The 18,369-nt window shown below is 48.9% G+C and overlaps 1 protein-coding gene across 1 annotated transcript in view; it reads right to left on the bottom strand.

Moving 5' to 3' along the window:
* Positions 1–18,369, bottom strand: part of LOC118389433 (pyruvate dehydrogenase E1 component subunit beta, mitochondrial-like) — a 33,665-nt gene continuing 15,296 nt past the window's right edge. The window contains exons 9-11 of the mRNA XM_052526146.1: positions 13,077–13,168; positions 5,170–5,311; positions 1–610 (exon numbers count right to left, since the gene is read on the bottom strand). Coding sequence (XP_052382106.1) covers positions 465–610; positions 5,170–5,311; positions 13,077–13,168 — 380 coding nt within the window. The 3' untranslated portion in view covers positions 1–464. The remainder of the gene's footprint in view (positions 611–5,169; positions 5,312–13,076; positions 13,169–18,369) is intronic.

The raw sequence follows: 18,369 nt of genomic DNA, 5'->3' as shown, positions 1-18,369 counted from the left end.
TTAAAAACAGCAGGAGGGAGTTTTATTTCTGTAACAGAGCAATTTATAGCAATAAAATAGTCTGATGTTACAATAAGAAATACACTTCCTTACAATCCACAATGTATTCTTCTTCTTCTTCTTCGAGAGAGTTTCTTTTCACCAATGGATCAATGACAGATCCCTACTACTACTACTACTACTACTAGATGACGAGGTTTACTTGACATCATCATCTTATTTGTCCCCTATCCAATCAGGAAACAGAAGAGCAAGTCATTGTAGGTATTAATGTATCTGAATAAGGACCATGTTCCCATAGCCACGTGATGTGAATAAGAACTACGTTCCCGTAGTGATGTGCGTATATTTACTGGTAAATTGACATGGGGGGGGGGGGATAAGTACTTACTATTGTGTAAGTATATACTGAGAAGGTAAATAAAGGTTGGTCTGCAAGTAACGGAGGGAGACATTCGGTATGTTTACATATTCAAGACCTTCTTGACTGTGAAGATGATGTCTTTGATCTGAGGTACACTGTGGTCCTCCAGGATCTTAGCGTAGGGCATGGGGATGTCGACACCAGTCACGCGGACTGCAGGGGCATCCAGGTAGTTGAAGGCTGGGCCTGGAAACAGGACAGATCATTATTAAACATAAATCCTGAGAATGACTCGTCTTTGTGTGTGTGTTTTTTTTAATAGTCATAACTCTCAGAAAAAGACACACCCGTGTATGTATTCCTACAATTAGCACAATACAACTTCAGGTTGCTTCATGGGTTGTTTTCCCAGATACAGATTGAGCCCAACGTGCCGGAGTGAGCTGGGAAAACTACCCATAAAGCTCTGTTCACTCGGTTTAAAGGCAATGACATAACCCATCCACACAGTGCATTCAGAAAGGATTCACTTTTTCCACGTTTTGCTACGTTACAACTTTAATCAAAAATATTTAAATTATTTTCCCACTCAATCTACACACAATAATGACAACGCAAAAACAGGTTTGTAGAATTGCTTGCAAAAAATAATTACATTTACATGAGTATTCAGACCCTTTACTCAGTACTTTGTTGAAGCACCTTTGGCAGCGAGTACAGCCTCAAGTCTTCTTGGGTATGACACTAGATGCTTGGCACAACTGTATTTGGGGAGTTTCTCACATTCTTCTCTGCAGATCCTCTCAAGCTCGGTCAGGTTGGATGGGGAGTGTCGCTGCACAGCTATTTTTCAGGTCTCTCCAGAGATGTTAGATCGGGTTCAAGGCTGGGCCACTCAAGGATATTCAGAGACTTGTCCCGAAGCCACTCCTGCGTGGTCTTGGCTGTGTGTTTCTGATCTGTTGGAAGGTGAATGGTCACCTCGGTCTGAGGTCCTGAGCAGGTTTTCATCAAGGATCACTCTGTACTTTTCTCCGTTCATCTTTGCCTCCATCCTGACTAGTTTCCAGTCCCTGCCGCTGAAAAACATCCCCACAGCATGATGCTGCCACCACCATGCTTCACTGTAGGGATGGAGCCAGGTTTCCTCCAGATGTGACGCTTGGCATTCAGGCAAAAGAGTTCAATCTTGGTTTCATCAGACCAGAGAATCTTGTTTCTCACGGTATGAGTCCTATAGGTGCCTTTTGGCAAACTCCAAGTGGGCTGTCATGTGCCTTTTCCTGATGAGTGGCTTCCGTCTGGCCACTCTACCATAAAGGCCTGATTGGTGGACTGCTGCAGAGATGGTTGTCCCTCTGGAAGGTTCTAGACCCCTTCCCCTTTTCCACATTTTGCTACGTTACAGCCTATTTCTAAAATAGATTAAATAATTTTCTTCCCGCATCAATCTACAGAATGTGATTTCAGTTTATTTTTAACACATTGCAAAAATGTATTAAAAAAAAAAACATTTTTGCTTTGTAATTTTGGGGTAATGTGTGTAGATTGATGAGGGGAAAAAAGGCTGTAATGTTTAAAACAAGTCCAGGTCTGAATACTTTCTGAACACACTAAATAACTGATATAGCCTACCGCGTAATAACTGATATAGCCTACCGCGTAATAACTGATATAGCCTACCGCGTAGTAACTGATATAGCCTACCGCGTAATAACTGATATAGCCTACCGCGTAGTAACTGATATAGCCTACCGCGTAATAACTGATATAGCCTACCGCGTAGTAACTGATATAGCCTACCGCGTAATAACTGATATAGCCTACCGCGTAGTAACTGATATAGCCTACCGCGTAGTAACTGATATAGCCTACCGCGTAGTAACTGATATAGCCTACCGCGTAGTAACTGATATAGCCTACCGCGTTCTCGCTTCCTTCAAACTACCCAGGAGTTCTATTGGCTGCTGTATTTAACATTCAGCAAACAAGAGCGTGCATCCCTCTTCCAATAGTCTGTTGGTATAAGAAACGCTAACAGAAATAATGTCCAGCAACCTATTCTAGTCTAGCTTCCTTCAAACTACCCAGGAGTTCTATTGGCTGCTGTATTTAACATTCAGCAAACAAGAGCGTGCATCCCTCTTCCAATAGTCTGTTGGTATAAGAAACGCTCCACCCTGAAAATAATGTCCAGCAACCTAGGACTAGTCTAGCTTTTCCTGAGATGGGACCCCAAGAGCATTAATTAGCATTTCAGAGGCCGTAGAGAGAGACAGTCCCCACCCTGGAGGATTCATCATTCAAAGGTAGAGATGGGGAGTCCCCACCCTGAGCATTCAGATTCATCATCAGAAGGCTCAACTAGAGATGGGTCGTCAGGCCCCACCCTGAGCATTAATGATTCATCATCAGAGGACTGAGGTGGGCTGTCTGTCCCTCCATCCTGAGATGGGCTGTCAGTCCTCCACCCTGAGCATTAATGATTCATCATCAGAGGACTGAGGTGGGCTGTCTGTCCCTCCATCCTGAGATGGGCTGTCAGTCCTCCACCCTGAGCATTAATGATTCATCATCAGAGGACTGAGGTGGGCTGTCTGTCCCTCCATCCTGAGATGGGCTGTCAGTCCTCCACCCTGAGCATTAATGATTCATCATCAGAGGACTGAGGTGGGCTGTCTGTCCCTCCATCCTGAGGTGGGCTGTCTGTCCCTCCATCCTGAGATGGGTCATCAGTCCCCACCCTGAGCATTAATGATTCATCATCAGAGGCTGTAGAGATGGGTCGTCAGTCCCCACCCTGAGCATTAATGATTCATCATCAGAGGCTGTAGAGATGGGTCGTCAGCCCCCACCCTGAGCATTAATGATTCATCATCAGAGGCTGTAGAGATGGGTCGTCAGTCCCCACTCTGAGCATTAATGATTCATCAGAGGACTGAGGTGGGCTGTCTGTCCTTCCATCCTGAGGTGGGTCGTCAGTCCCCACCCTGAGCATTAATGATTCATCATCAGAGGCCGTAGAGAGGCCAGATTTAGACATCACATATAATGTAACAGTTCCATTTCACGCCCTGCTGTTCATATAAATACTTTATTATAATTTACTGGTTTCTCGCTGTTATTTATCCTGGGAAAGGGGACTGGTTTTAGGCGGTAAATCCCAGTAACCAGGTTCCCGCCCTCCATAACACCAGACCTGTACTGCCCCCCCCCCAACACCAGACCTGTACTGTCCCCCACCCCCAAAACCAGACCTGTACTGCCCCCCCCCCAACACCAGACCTGTACTGCCCCCAACACCAGACCTGTACTGACCCTGCCCCCAACACCAGACCTGTACTGCCCACCTGTACTGCCCCCCAACACTAGACCTGTACTGCCCCCCAACACTAGACCTGTACTGCCCCCCAACACTAGACCTGTACTGCCCCCCAACACTAGACCTGTACTGCCCCCCAACACTAGACCTGTACTGCCCCCAACACCAGACCCCCCCAACACCTAGACCTGTACTGCCCCCAACACCAGACCTGTACTGCCCCCAACACTAGACCTGTACTGCCCCCCAACACTAGACCTGTACTGCCCCCAACACCAGACCTGTACTGCCCCCCCCAACACTAGACCTGTACTGCCCCCAACACCAGACCTGTACTGCCCCCCAACACCAGACCTGTACTGCCCCCAACACCAGACCTGTACTGCCCCCAACACTAGACCTGTACTGCCCCCAACACCAGACCTGTACTGCCCCCAACACTAGACCTGTACTGCCCCCCAACACCAGACCTGTACTGCCCCCAACACTAGACCTGTACTGCCCCCAACACCAGACCTGTACTGCCCCCCAACACCAGACCTGTACTGCCCCCAACACCAGACCTGTACTGCCCCCCAACACTAGACCTGTACTGCCCCCCAACACTAGACCTGTACTGCCCCCCAACACCAGACCTGTACTGCCCCCCAACACTAGACCTGTACTGCCCCCCAACACCAGACCTGTACTGCCCCCAACACCAGACCTGTACTGCCCCCAACACTAGACCTGTACTGCCCCCAACACCTAGACCTGTACTGCCCCCAACACCAGACCTGTACTGCCCCCAACACTAGACCTGTACTGCCCCCCCAACACCAGACCTGTACTGCCCCCAACACTAGACCTGTACTGCCCCCAACACCAGACCTGTACTGCCCCCAACACTAGACCTGTACTGCCCCCAACACTAGACCTGTACTGCCCCCAACACTAGACCTGTACTGCCCCCAACACTAGACCTGTACTGCCCCCAACACTAGACCTGTACTGCCCCCAACACTAGACCTGCCCCCAACACTAGACCTGCCCCCAACACTAGACCTGTACTGCCCCCAACACTAGACCTGTACTGCCCCCAACACTAGACCTGTACTGCCCCCAACACTAGACCTGTACTGCCCCCCAACACTAGACCTGTACTGCCCCCAACACTAGACCTGTACTGCCCCCACACTAGACCCCAACACTAGACCTGTACCTTATCAATTTACCAAAATGTCACGTGCTTCCACATATCAGTGCATTTGTAACTTTTTATAAGATCGAATAAGCCTCAGGTTGCAAATTAGCAATAAAAACAACAACAACATTCCACTCTCATCGACTTCAATACAAAAATACCTCCCTTCATGGGCTTATCTTCGTGGACAGATTTTGGGCAGAGTAAAATCTCTCGATTCGCCTCTTCCACTACGGTACATTTCACATCGCACTACGAAGACGTAGCTGTAATGTACAAGACAAGAGAACTTCAACGTACCCTCCATGACTCTGGCACAGATCTCAGCCCCCACTCCGTACTGGGGCCAGCCCCCCTCCACTGTGACCAGATGGCCGGTTTTCATCACACTGGCCTCAATGGTGTCCACATCCAGGGGCCTTATGGTGCGCAGGTTAACCACCTAGGAGGAGGAGACAGAACAGGTTAACCACCTAGGAGGAGGAGACAGAACAGGTTAACCACCTAGGAGGAGGAGACAGAACAGGTTAACCACCTAGGAGGAGGAGACAGAACAGGTTAACCACCTAGGAGGAGGAGACAGAACAGGTTAACCCCCAGGACCTAGGAGGAGGAGACAGAACAGGTTAACCACCTAGGAGGAGGAGACAGAACAGGTTAACACCTAGGAGGAGGGAGACAGAACAGGTTAACCCCTAGGAGGAGGGGACAGAACAGGTTAACCACCTAGGAGGAGGAGACAGAACAGGTTGCCCCTAGGAGGAGGACTAGAACAGGTTAACCACCTAGGAGGAGGGACAGAACAGGTTAACCACCTAGTAGGAGGACAGGTTAACCACCTAGGAGGAGGGGACAGAACAGGTTAACCACCTAGTAGGAGGAAGAACAGGTTAACCACCTAGGAGGAGGAGACAGAACAGGTTAACCACCTAGGAGGAGGAGAGACAGGTTAACCACCTAGGAGGAGGAGACAGAACAGGTTAACCACCTAGGAGGAGGAGACAGAACAGGTTAACCACCTAGGAGGAGGAGACAGAACAGGTTAACCACCTAGGAGGAGGGACAGAACAGGTTAACCCCCCTAGAGGAGGACTAGAGGAGGGAGACAGAACAGGTTAACCCCTAGGAGGAGGAGACAGAACAGGTTAACCACTGCCCCCAGAACACTAGGAGGAGAGAACAGGTTAACCCCCCACTAGGACCAGAACAGGTGCCCCCCCAGGACAGGAGACCTGAACAGGTTAACCCCCAAGGACTAGAACAGGTTACTGCACCTAGGACAGGAGACAGAACAGGTTAACCCCCTAGGAGGAGACAGAACAGGTTAACCACCAGGACACTAGACCTGAACAGGTTGCCCCCCAGAGGAGGAGACAGAACACTAGGAGGAGACCAGAACAGGTTAACCACCTAGGAGGAGGAGACAGAACAGGACCTGGACAGAACCCCCCAGGAGGAGGAGACAGAACAGGTTAACCACCTAGGAGGAGGAGGAGACAGAACAGGTTAACCACCTAGGAGGAGGAGGAGACAGAACAGGTTAACCAGGAGGAGGAGGAGACAGAACAGGTTAACCACCTAGGAGGAGGAGGAGACAGAACAGGGAGGAGGAGGAGACAGAACAGGTTAACCCCAGGACACTAGACAGAACAGGTTAACCACCTAGGACCTGAGGAGACAGAACAGGTTAACCACCTAGGAGGAGGAGGAGACAGAACAGGTTAACCACCTAGGAGGAGGAGGAGACAGAACAGGTTAACCACCTAGGAGGAGGAGGAGACAGAACAGGTTAACCACCTAGGAGGAGGAGGAGACAGAACAGGTTAACCACCTAGGAGGAGGAGACAGAACAGGTTAACCACCTAGGAGGAGGAGGAGACAGAACAGGTTAACACCTAGGAGGAGGAGGAGACAGAACAGGTTAACCACCTAGGAGGAGGAGGAGACAGAACAGGTTAACCACCTAGGAGGAGGAGGAGACAGAACAGGTTAACCACCTAGGAGGAGAGACAGAACAGGTTAACCACCTTCAGGAGACAGAACAGGTTAACCACCTATGGGAGGAGAGACAGAACAGGTTTGGGAGGAGGAGATGACAGAACAGGTTAACCACCTAGGAGGAGGAGATGAACAGGTTAACCACCTAGGAGGAGGAGTGAACAGGTTCCACCTAGGAGGAGGGACAGAACAGGTTAACCACCTAGAGGAGGAGATGACAGAACAGGTTAACCACCTGAGGACAATGACAGAACAGGTTAACCACCTAGGAGGAGGAGATGACAGAACAGGTTAACCACCTAGGAGGAGGATGACAGAACAGGTTAACCACCTAGGAGATCTCAGAGATGACAGAACAGGTTAACCACCTAGGAGGAGGGAGACAGAACAGGTTAACCACCTAGGAGGAGGAGACCAGGTTAACCTCCACTGTAACCACCTAGGAGGAGGAGATGAACAGGTTAACCACCCTAGGAGGAGGAGACAGAACAGGTTAACCACCTGAGGAGGATGGAACAGGTTAACCACCTGGGAGACAGAATGGTTGTCCACATCCAGGAGGAGGAGACAGAACAGGTTAACCACCTAGGAGGAGGAGACAGAACAGGTTAACCACCTAGGAGGAGGAGACAGAACAGGTTAACCACCTAGGAGGAGGAGACAGAACAGGTTAACCACCTAGGAGGAGGAGACAGAACAGGTTAACCACCTAGGAGGAGGAGACAGAACAGGTTAACCACCTAGGAGGAGAGGACAGAACAGGTTAACCACCTAGGAGGAGGAGACAGAACAGGTTAACCACCTAGGAGGAGACAGAACAGGTTAACCACCTAGGAGGAGGAGACAGAACAGGTTAACCACCTAGGAGGAGGAGACAGAACAGGTTAACCACCTAGGAGGAGAGGACAGAACAGGTTAACCACCTAGGAGGAGGAGACAGAACAGGTTAACCACCGAGGAGGAGGAGACAGAACAGGTTAACCACCTAGGAGGAGGAGACAGAACAGGTTAACCACCTAGGAGGAGGAGACAGAACAGGTTAACCACCAATGAGGGCACAGAACAGGTTAACCACCAATGAGGGCACAGAACAGGTTAACCACCTAGGAGGAGGAGACAGAACAGGTTAACCACCTAGGAGGAGGAGACAGAACAGGTTAACCACCTAGGAGGAGGAGACAGAACAGGTTAACCACCTAGGAGGAGGAGACAGAACAGGTTAACCACCAATGAGGGCACAGAACAATACTTTAGAAATGTTGTACGTTTTCAAAAACACTCGTCGACTCAAACCTCATTCCAGGGATTGTTTAAAGGTGCTATGCATCAATGGTCTACAGAACTTAAAACACAAAAAGATTTCAATTACCTATACTGAGCCTTCAGAAGGTATTCACACCCCTTGACTGGTACTGAGCCTTCAGAAGGTATTCACACCCCTTGACTGGTACAGAGCCTTCAGAAGGTATTCACACCCCTTGACTGGTACTGAGCCTTCAGAAGGTATTCACACCCCTTGACTGGTACTGAGCCTTCAGAAGGTATTCACACCCCTTGACTGGTACAGAGCCTTCAGAAGGTATTCACACCCCTTGACTGGTACTGAGCCTTCAGAAAGTATTCACACCCCTTGACTGGTACAGAGCCTTCAGAAGGTATTCACACCCCTTGACTGGTACTGAGCCTTCAGAAGGTATTCACACCCCTTGACTGGTACTGAGCCTTCAGAAAGTATTCACACCCCTTGACTGGTACTGAGCCTTCAGGTATTCACACCCCTTGACTGGTACAGAGCCTTCAGAAAGTATTCACACCCCTTGACTGGTACAGAGCCTTCAGAAGGTATTCACACCCCTTGACTGGTACTGAGCCTTCAGAAGGTATTCACACCCCTTGACTGGTACTGAGCCTTCAGAAGGTATTCACACCCCTTGACTGGTACAGAGCCTTCAGAAAGTATTCACACCCCTTGACTGGTACAGAGCCTTCAGAAGGTATTCACACCCCTTGACTGGTACAGAGCCTTCAGAAGGTATTCACACCCCTTGACTGGTACAGAGCCTTCAGAAGGTATTCACACCCCTTGACTGGTACTGAGCCTTCAGAAGGTATTCACACCCCTTGACTGATACTGAGCCTTCAGAAGGTATTCACACCCCTTGACTGGTACAGAGCCTTCAGAAGGTATTCACACCCCTTGACTGGTACTGAGCCTTCAGAAAGTATTCACACCCCTTGACTGGTACATGATACCATCTATTTTGTGAAGTGCACCAGTCCCTCCTGAAGAAAAGTACTACCACAACATGATGCTGCCACCCCCGTGCTTCACGGTTGGGATGGTGTTCTTCGGCTTGCAAGCCTACCCCCTTTTCCTGCAAACATAATGATGGCCAAACAGTTCTATTTTTGTTTCATCAGACCAGAGGACATTTCTGCAAAAAGTACGATCTTTGTCCCCATGTGCAGTTGCAAACGGTAGTCTGGCTTTTTTAGGGCGGTTTTGGAGCAGTGGCTTCTTCCTTGCTCAGGTTGTCGATATAAGACAAATTTTACTGTGGATATAGATACTTTTGTACCCGTTTCCTCCAGCATCTTCACAAGGTCCTTTGCTGTTGTTCTGGGATTGATTTGCACTTTTCGCAACAAAGTACGTTCATCTCTAGGAGACAGAACGCGTCTCCTTCCTGAGCGGTATGACGACTGCGTGGTCCCATGGTGTTTATACTAGCATACTATTGTTTAAAGGTAGGCCTTGAAATACATCCACAGGTACACCTCCAATTGACTCAAATGATGTTAATTAGCCTATCAGAAGCTTCTAAAGCCATGACATAATTTTATGGAATTTTCCAAGCTGTTTAAAAGGCACAGTCAACTTAGTGTATGTAAACTTCTGACCCACTGGAATTGTGATAGTGAATTTTAAGTGAAATAATCTGTAAACAATTGTTGGAAAAATGACTTGTGTCATGCACACAGTAGATGTCCTAACTGACTTGCCAAAACTATAGTTTGTTAACAAGAAATGTATGGAGTGGTTGAAAAACGAGTTTCAATGACTCTAACCTAAGTGTATGTACAAATAAAGTTAAAACAATGCAAAAAATAAAAATAGCACAATTTGTTAGTAGCCCATAAAAACGGCAGCCACCCACTCCGGCGCCATTCGTATCTACCAGTTGAGCTACAGGTGATAATGCTTACTGGACCCAAACTGTTACAGACCTATATCCATCCTGCCCTGCCTATCTAAGGTCTTCGAAAGCCAAGTCAACAAACAGGTCACTGACCATCTCGAATCCCACCGTACCTTCTCCGCTGTGCAATCTGGTTTCCGAGCCGGTCACGGGTGCACCTCAGCCACGCTCATGGTACTAAACGATATCATAACCGCCATCGATAAAAGACAGTACTGTGCAGCCGTCTTCATTGACCTGGCCAAGGCTTTCGACTCTGTCAATCACCGTATTCTTATCGGCAGACTCAGTAGCCTCGGTTTTTCTAATGACTGCCTTGCCTGGTTCACCAACTACTTTGCAGACAGAGTTCAGCGTGTCAAATCGGAGGACATGTTGTCCGGTCCTCTGGCAGTCTCTGGGGGTGCCACAGGGTTCAATTCTCGGGCCGACTCTTTTCTCTGTATATATCAATGATGTTGCTCTTGCTGCGGGTGATTCCCTGATCCACCTCTACGCAGACGACACCATTCTATATACTTTCGGCCCGTCATTGGACACTGTGCTATCTAACCTTCAAACGAGCTTCAATGCCATACAACACTCCTTCCGTGGCCTCCAACTGCTCTTAAACGCTAGTAAAACCAAATGCATGCTTTTCAACCGATCGCTGCCTGCACCCGCGACTAGCATCACCACCCTGGATGGTTCCGACCTTGAATATGTGGACATCTATAAGTACCTAGGTGTCTGGCTAGACTGTAAACTCTCCTTCCAGACTCATATGGAACATCTTCAATCTAAAATCAAATCAAGAGTTGGCTTTCTATTTTGCAACAAAGCCTTCTTCACTCACGCCGCCAAACTTACCCTAGTAAAACTGACTATCCTACCGATCCTCGACGATATAATCTACAAAATAGCTTCCAACACTCTACTCAGCAAACTGGATGCAGTTTATCACTGTGCCATCCGTTTTGTTACCAAAGCACCTTATACCACCCACCACTGCGACCTGTATGCTCTAGTCGGCTGGCCCTCGCTACATATTCGTCGCCAGACCCACTGGCTCCAGGTCATCTACAAGTGTTAAGGGAATTTTTATCTATAATGACTAATTATGTATATATTTCAATCAGGATGAATTAAAAGTCTTATGTTACTGTACATGTATGAATTTTCTCTGTTGCTCTCAGTATTGAATATAATGTAGTCAGGAGTTTAGTACAATGACGGTCTGTTCCTTTGTACAAATGAATGAACCATCTCCAGATGGCAGGGACGGACTATCTCCAGACTGTCTAGAATGCTGATCTACACTGACTGACCTTGGCTCTAGGCGAGGAGGGAAGGCTTGAGATCTATAGAGCCTTTCTACCAGTGTCAAGACGAGACGGAACATTTAGAAAACGCTGACGTCATTTTCAGTTTATAACCTGTGGTAAAATGTGTATGAACCCAGTACTCTCTTGAATTAAAGGCTGTTACCTGACTTAAGACCGGGGCTCTGTCCATTCTTATAAAATATAGGGTCTTTACAAACCCTTAATGCATTGACAGAGTGTTTAATTTTGATTGGGAATTAAAAACAGAGGAATTTAGAATTCCTTCAACAACAAGTCCATGCTCGGTAAAAGCTCCGCCTTATCTCAGTTCACTGGTCACCATAACAACACCCACCCTTAGCACGCGCTCCAGGTCATCTACAAGTCCATGCTAGGTAAAGCTCCGGCTTATCTCAGTTCACTGGTCACCATGACAACACCCACCCTTAGCACGCGCTCCAGGTCATCTACAAGTCCATGCTAGGTAAAAGCTCCGGCTTATCTCAGTTCACTGGTCACCATAACAACACCCACCCTTAGCACGCGCTCCAGGTCATCTACAAGTCCATGCTAGGTAAAGCTCCGGCTTATCTCAGTTCACTGGTCACCATAACAACACCCACCCTTAGCACGCGCTCCAGGTCATCTACAAGTCCATGCTAGGTAAAGCTCCGGCTTATCTCAGTTCACTGGTCACCATAACAACACCCACCCTTAGCACGCGCTCCAGGTCATCTACAAGTCCATGCTAGGTAAAGCTCCGCCTTATCTCAGTTCACTGGTCACCATAACAACACCCACCCTTAGCACGCGCTCCAGGTCATCTACAAGTCCATGCTAGGTAAAAGCTCCGGCTTATCTCAGTTCACTGGTCACGATGGCAACACCCATCCGTAGCACGCGCTCCAGGTCATCTACAAGTCCATGCTCGGTAAAGCTCCGCCTTATCTCAGTTCACTGGTCACCATAACAACACCCACCCTTAGCACGCGCTCCAGGTCATCTACAAGTCCATGCTAGGTAAAGCTCCGCCTTATCTCAGTTCACTGGTCACCATAACAACACCCACCCTTAGCACGCGCTCCAGCAGGTGTATCTCACTGATCATCCCTAAAGCCAACACCTCATTTGGCCGCCTTTCGTTCCAGTTCTCTGCTGCCTGTGACTGGAACGAATTGCAAAAATCATTGAAGTTGGAGACTTATCTCCCTCACCAACTTCAAACATCTGCTATCTGAGCAGCTAACCGATCGCTGCAGCTGTACATAGTCCATCTGTAAATAGCCCACCCAATGTACATACCCTCATCCCCATACTGTTATAATTTATTTACTTTTCTGCTCTTTTGCACACCAATATCTCTACCTGTACATAACCATCTGATCATTTATCACTCCAGTGTTTATCTGCAATACGGTAATTATTCGCCTACCTCATGCCTTTTGCACACATTGTATATAGACTCCCCCTTTTTTCTACTGTGTTATTGACTTGTTAATTGTTTACTCCATGTGTAACTCTGTGTTGTCTGTTCCCACTGCTGTGCTTTATCTTGGCCAGGTCGCAGTTGTAAATGAGAACTTGTTCTCAACTAGCCTACCTGGTTAAATAAAGGTGAAATAAAAATAAAAATAGACATTGTAAGTTCAGTTTATATAAAAACAAGTACAAATCTAATTGTTGACCCCATAAATAGGACACTCACCTCACATTCAACCCCCTCCTTAGCCAGGACAGTAGCTGCATCCAGACAGAAACCCACACACCGGGAATGTGACACGAGAGTGATATGGGTTCCTGGAGTAAACAGACAGAAATGGTTGGGTAGTGTACAATGTTTTGTATATCTGTGTTGTAACAAGAGCCTACGACTGAACTTAGGCACCCTTAGGAGTTTTCTGTTTTCCACCACCCACAACTAAGTGGCACATTCCAGGCCAAGAGTTCCAGTTCTGTTATTGACCCCTTCAAGCCATCAAAAGAACAAATAAACTGCCTGCTTTTTTTTTTTTTACCTGAGTGGCCCGGTGGAGGGGGCCAGGAGGGGAAGGGGGTCAGGAGGAGAAGGGGGTCAGGAGGAGGAGGGGGTAAGGAGACCGAAAAAACAGATGCCTTCTGCAAATCAGCAGACCGCCTTGTGATCTGCATGTTTTACTGGGAATGACCAGCCAGGCTTTCAAATAGCCAAGGAAGAGCAGTAACCAGGGTAGCGTATTGCAGGGGAAGGGCGGTAACCAGGGTAGCGTATTGCAGGGGAAGAGTGGTAACCAGGGTAACGTATTGCAGGGGAAGAGCAGTAACCAGGGTAGCGTATTGCAGGGGAAGAGCAGTAACCAGGGTAGCGTATTGCAGGGGAAGTGCGGTAACCAGGGTAGCGTATTGCAGGGGAAGTGCGGTAACCAGGGTAGCGTATTGCAGGGGAAGAGCGGTAACCAGGGTAGCGTATTGCAGGGGAAGAGCGGTAACCAGGGTAGCGTATTGCAGGGGAAGAGCGGTAACCAGGGTAGCGTATTGCAGGGGAAGAGCGGTAACCAGGGTAGCGTATTGCAGGGGAAGAGCGGTAACCAGGGTAGCGTATTGCAGGGGAAGAGCGGTAACCAGGGTAGCGTATTGCAGGGGAAGAGCAGTAACCAGGGTAGCGTATTGCAGGGGAAGAGCAGTAACCAGGGTAACGTATTGCAGGGGAAGAGCAGTAACCAGGGTAACGTATTGCAGGGGAAGAGCAGTGACCAGGGTAACGTATTGCAGGGGAAGAGCAGTAACCAGGGTAGCGTATTGCAGGGGAAGAGCAGTAACCAGGGTAGCGTATTGCAGGGGAAGAGCAGTAACCAGGGTAGCGTATTGCAGGGGAAGAGCGGTAACCAGGGTAGCGTATTGCAGGGGAAGAGCGGTAACCAGGGCAGCGTATTGCAGGGGAAGGGAGGTAACCAGGGTAGCGTATTGCAGGGGAAGAGCGGTAACCAGGGTAGCGTATTGCAGGGGAAGAGCGGTAACCAGGGTAGCGTATTGCAGGGGAAGAGCGGTAACCAGGGTAGCGTATTGCAGGGGAAGAGCAGTAACCAGGGTAGCGTATTGCAGGGGAAGAGCGGTAACCAGGGTAGCATATTGCAGGGGAAGAGCGGTAACCAGGGTAGCGTATTGCAGGGGAAGAGCGGTAACCAGGGTAGCGTATTGCAGGGGAAGAGCAGTAACCAGGGTAGCGTATTGCAGGGGAAGAGCAGTAACCAGGGCAGCGTATTGCAGGGGAAGAGCGGTAACCAGGGTAGCGTATTGCAGGGGAAGAGCGGTAACCAGGGTAGCGTATTGCAGGGGAATACCTGCCCCCCTTTCGGGAAAGCTGACCACGACTCCATTTTGCTGATCCCTGCCTACAGGCAGAAATTAAAACAAGAGGCTCCCACGCTGAGGTCTGTCCAACGCTGGTCAGACCAAGCTGACTCTACACTCCAAGACTGCTTCCATCACGTGGACTGGGACATGTTTCGTATTGCGTCAGATGGAAATATTGACGAATACGCTAATTCGGTGTGCGAGTTCATTAGAACGTGCGTCGAAGTTGTCGTTCCCATAGCAACGATAAAAACATTCCCAAACCAGAAACCGTGGATTGATGGCAGCATTCGCGTGAAACTGAAAGCGCGAACCACTGCTTTTAATCAGGGCAAGGTGTCTGGTAACATGTCCGAATATAAACAATGCAGCTATTCCCTCCGCAAGGCTATTAAACAAGCTAAGCGTCAGTACAGAGACAAAGTGGAATCTCAATTCAATGGCTTAGACACAAGAGGCATGTGGCAGGGTCTACAGTCAATCACGGACTACAAGAAGAAACCCAGCCCCGTCACGGACCAGGATGTCTTGCTCCCAGGCAGACTAAATAACTTTTTGCCCTCTTTGAGGACAATACAGTGCCACTGACACGGCCTGCAACGAAAACATGCAGTCTCTCCTTCACTGCAGCCGAGGTGAGCAAGACATTTAAACGTGTTAACCCTCGCAAGGCTGCAGGCCCAGACGGCATCCCCAGCCGCGCCCTCAGAGCATGCGCAGACCAGCTGGCCGGTGTGTTTACGGACATATTCAATCAATCCCTATACCAGTCTGCTGTTCCACATGCTTCAAGAGGGCCACCATTGTTCCTGTTCCCAAGAAAGCTAAGGTAACTGAGCTAAACGACTACCGCCCCGTAGCACTCACTTCCGTCATCATGAAGTGCTTTGAGAGACTAGTCAAGGACCATATCACCTCCACCCTACCTGACACCCTAGACCCACTCCAATTTGCTTACCGCACAAATAGGTCCACAGACGATGCAATCTCAACCACACTGCACACTGCCCTAACCCACCTGGACAAGAGGAATACCTATGTGAGAATCCTGTTCATCGACTACAGCTCGGCATTCAACACCATAGTACCCTCCAAGCTCGTCATCAAGCTCGAGACCCTGGGTCTCGACCCCGCCCTGTGCAACTGGGTACTGGACTTCCTGACGGGCCGCCCCAGGTGGTAAGGGTAGGCAACAACATCTCCTCCCCGCTGATCCTCAACACGGGGCCCCACAAGGGTGCGTTCTGAGCCCTCTCCTGTACTCCCTGTTCACCCACGACTGCGTGGCCACGCACGCCTCCAACTCAATCATCAAGTTTGCGGACGACACAACAGTGGTAGGCTTGATTACCAACAACGACGAGACGGCCTACAGGGAGGAGGTGAGGGCCCTCGGAGTGTGGTGTCAGGAAAATAACCTCACACTCAACGTCAACAAAACTAAGGAGATGATTGTGGACTTCAGGAAACAGCAGAGGGAACACCCCCTATCCACATCGATGGAACAGTAGTGGAAAGGGTAGCTAGTTTTAAGTTCCTCGGCATACACATCACAGACAAACTGAATTGGTCCACTCACACTGACAGCGTCGTGAAGAAGGCGCAGCAGCGCCTATTCAACCTCAGGAGGCTGAAGAAATTCGGCTTGTCACCAAAAGCACTCACAAACTTCTACAGATGCACAATCGAGAGCATCCTGGTGGGCTGTATCACCGCCTGGTACGGCAACTGCTCCGCCCTCAACCGTAAGGCTCTCCACAGGGTAGTGAGGACTGCACAACGCATCACCGGAGACAAACTACCTGCCCTCCAGGACACCTACACCACCCGATGTTACAGGAAGGCCATAAAGATCATCAAGGACATCAACCACCCGAGCCACTGCCTTTTCACCCCGCTATCATCCAGAAGGCGAGGTCAGTACAGGTGCATCAAAGCTGGGACCGAGAGACTGAAAAACAGCTTCTATCTCAAAGCCATCAGACTGTTAAACAGCCACCACTAACATTGAGTGGCTGCTGCCAACACACTGTCATTGACACTGACCCAACTCCAGCCATTTTAATAATGGGAAATGATGTAAATATATCACTAGCCACTTTAAACAATGCTACCTTATATAATGTTACTTACCCTACATTATTCATCTCATATGCATATGTATATACTGTACTCTACATCATCGACTGCATCCTTATGTAATACATGTATCACTAGCCACTTTAACTATGCCACTTTGTTTACTTTGTCTACACACTCATCTCATATGTACATACTGTACTCGATACCATCTACTGTATGCTGCTCTGTACCATCACTCATTCATATATCCTTATGTACATATTCCTTATCCCCTTACACTGTGTATAAGACAGTAGTTTTGGAATTGTTAGTTAGATTACTTGTTGGTTATCACTGCATTGTCGGAACTAGAAGCACAAGCATTTCGCTACACTCGCATTAACATCTGCTAACCATGTGTATGTGACAAATACAATTTGATTTGATTTGATTTGAACCAGGGTAGCGTATTGTAGGGGAAGAGCAGTAACCAGGGTAGCGTATTGCAGGGGAAGGGCGGTAACCAGGGTAGCGTATTGCAGGGGAAGGGCGGTAACCAGGGTAGCGTATTGCAGGGGAAGGGCGGTAACCAGGGCAGCGTATTGCAGGGAAGGGCGGTAACCAGGGTAGCGTATTGCAGGGGAAGGCAGTAACCAGGGTAGCGTATTGCAGGGGAAGAGCGGTAACCAGGGTAGCGTATTGCAGGGGAAGGCGGTAACCAGGGTAGCATATTGCAGGGAAGAGCGGTAACCAGGGTAGCATATTGCAGGGAAGCGCAGTAACCAGGGTAGCGTATTGCAGGGGAAGAGCGGTAACCAGGGTAGCGTATTACAGTGGAAGAGCGGTAACCAGGGTAGCGTATTGCAGGGAAGAGCGGTAACCAGGGTAGCGTATTGCAGGGAAGGGCGGTAACCAGGGTAGCGTATTGCAGGGGAAGGGCGGTAACCAGGGTAGCGTATTGCAGGGGAAGGGCGGTAACCAGGGTAGCGTATTGCAGGGGAAGGGCGGTAACCAGGGTAGCGTATTGCAGGGGAAGGGCGGTAACCAGGGTAGCGTATTGCAGGGGAAGGGCGGTAACTAGGGTAGCGTATTGCAGGGGAAGGGCGGTAACCAGGGTAGCGTATTGCAGGGGAAGAGACCTTGGACCTTTACTCTTTTTAACATAAGAAATGGCACCAATACAGCCCAGTGACCCTTATGAACAATATATTAAACTGGAGGACATGTTGGCATAACGTGACCATTTTCTCCTGGTTGTTATGTCATTAAAAGGGGTAGAATGAGGATTTACTGTTTGGTACCTGCAGGCTACGCATTTCATCCTAGAGACAAACAGTTTTCTGTACAGTAGAAACATTCTGCGAACACTTCTGAACATAAATGTGTGGGGTTCCTCCAATCAGAGTCCGCCCTCTGTGAGGATCACTATAAATTACAGGATTCTCTAACAGACGCGGGGATCAAGTTTCTTTGAGATGCGCCCACACCAAGTTGAACTGAATAATTCCATCTCCTTGGAAAACAAACACCTACCGACGAAATCCTATCCTACTCAGACAGAATCAATCATCCCAGAGAATCTGCGGAGAGCACTGTTGCTCATTCAA

The sequence above is a fragment of the Oncorhynchus keta genome, chromosome 10 (genome assembly GCF_023373465.1).
Source record: "Oncorhynchus keta strain PuntledgeMale-10-30-2019 chromosome 10, Oket_V2, whole genome shotgun sequence".
Taxonomy (NCBI): Eukaryota; Metazoa; Chordata; class Actinopteri; order Salmoniformes; family Salmonidae; genus Oncorhynchus; species Oncorhynchus keta.
Note: the sequence above shows the minus strand (reverse complement) of the source record. Positions and strands in the feature narration are given on the sequence as shown.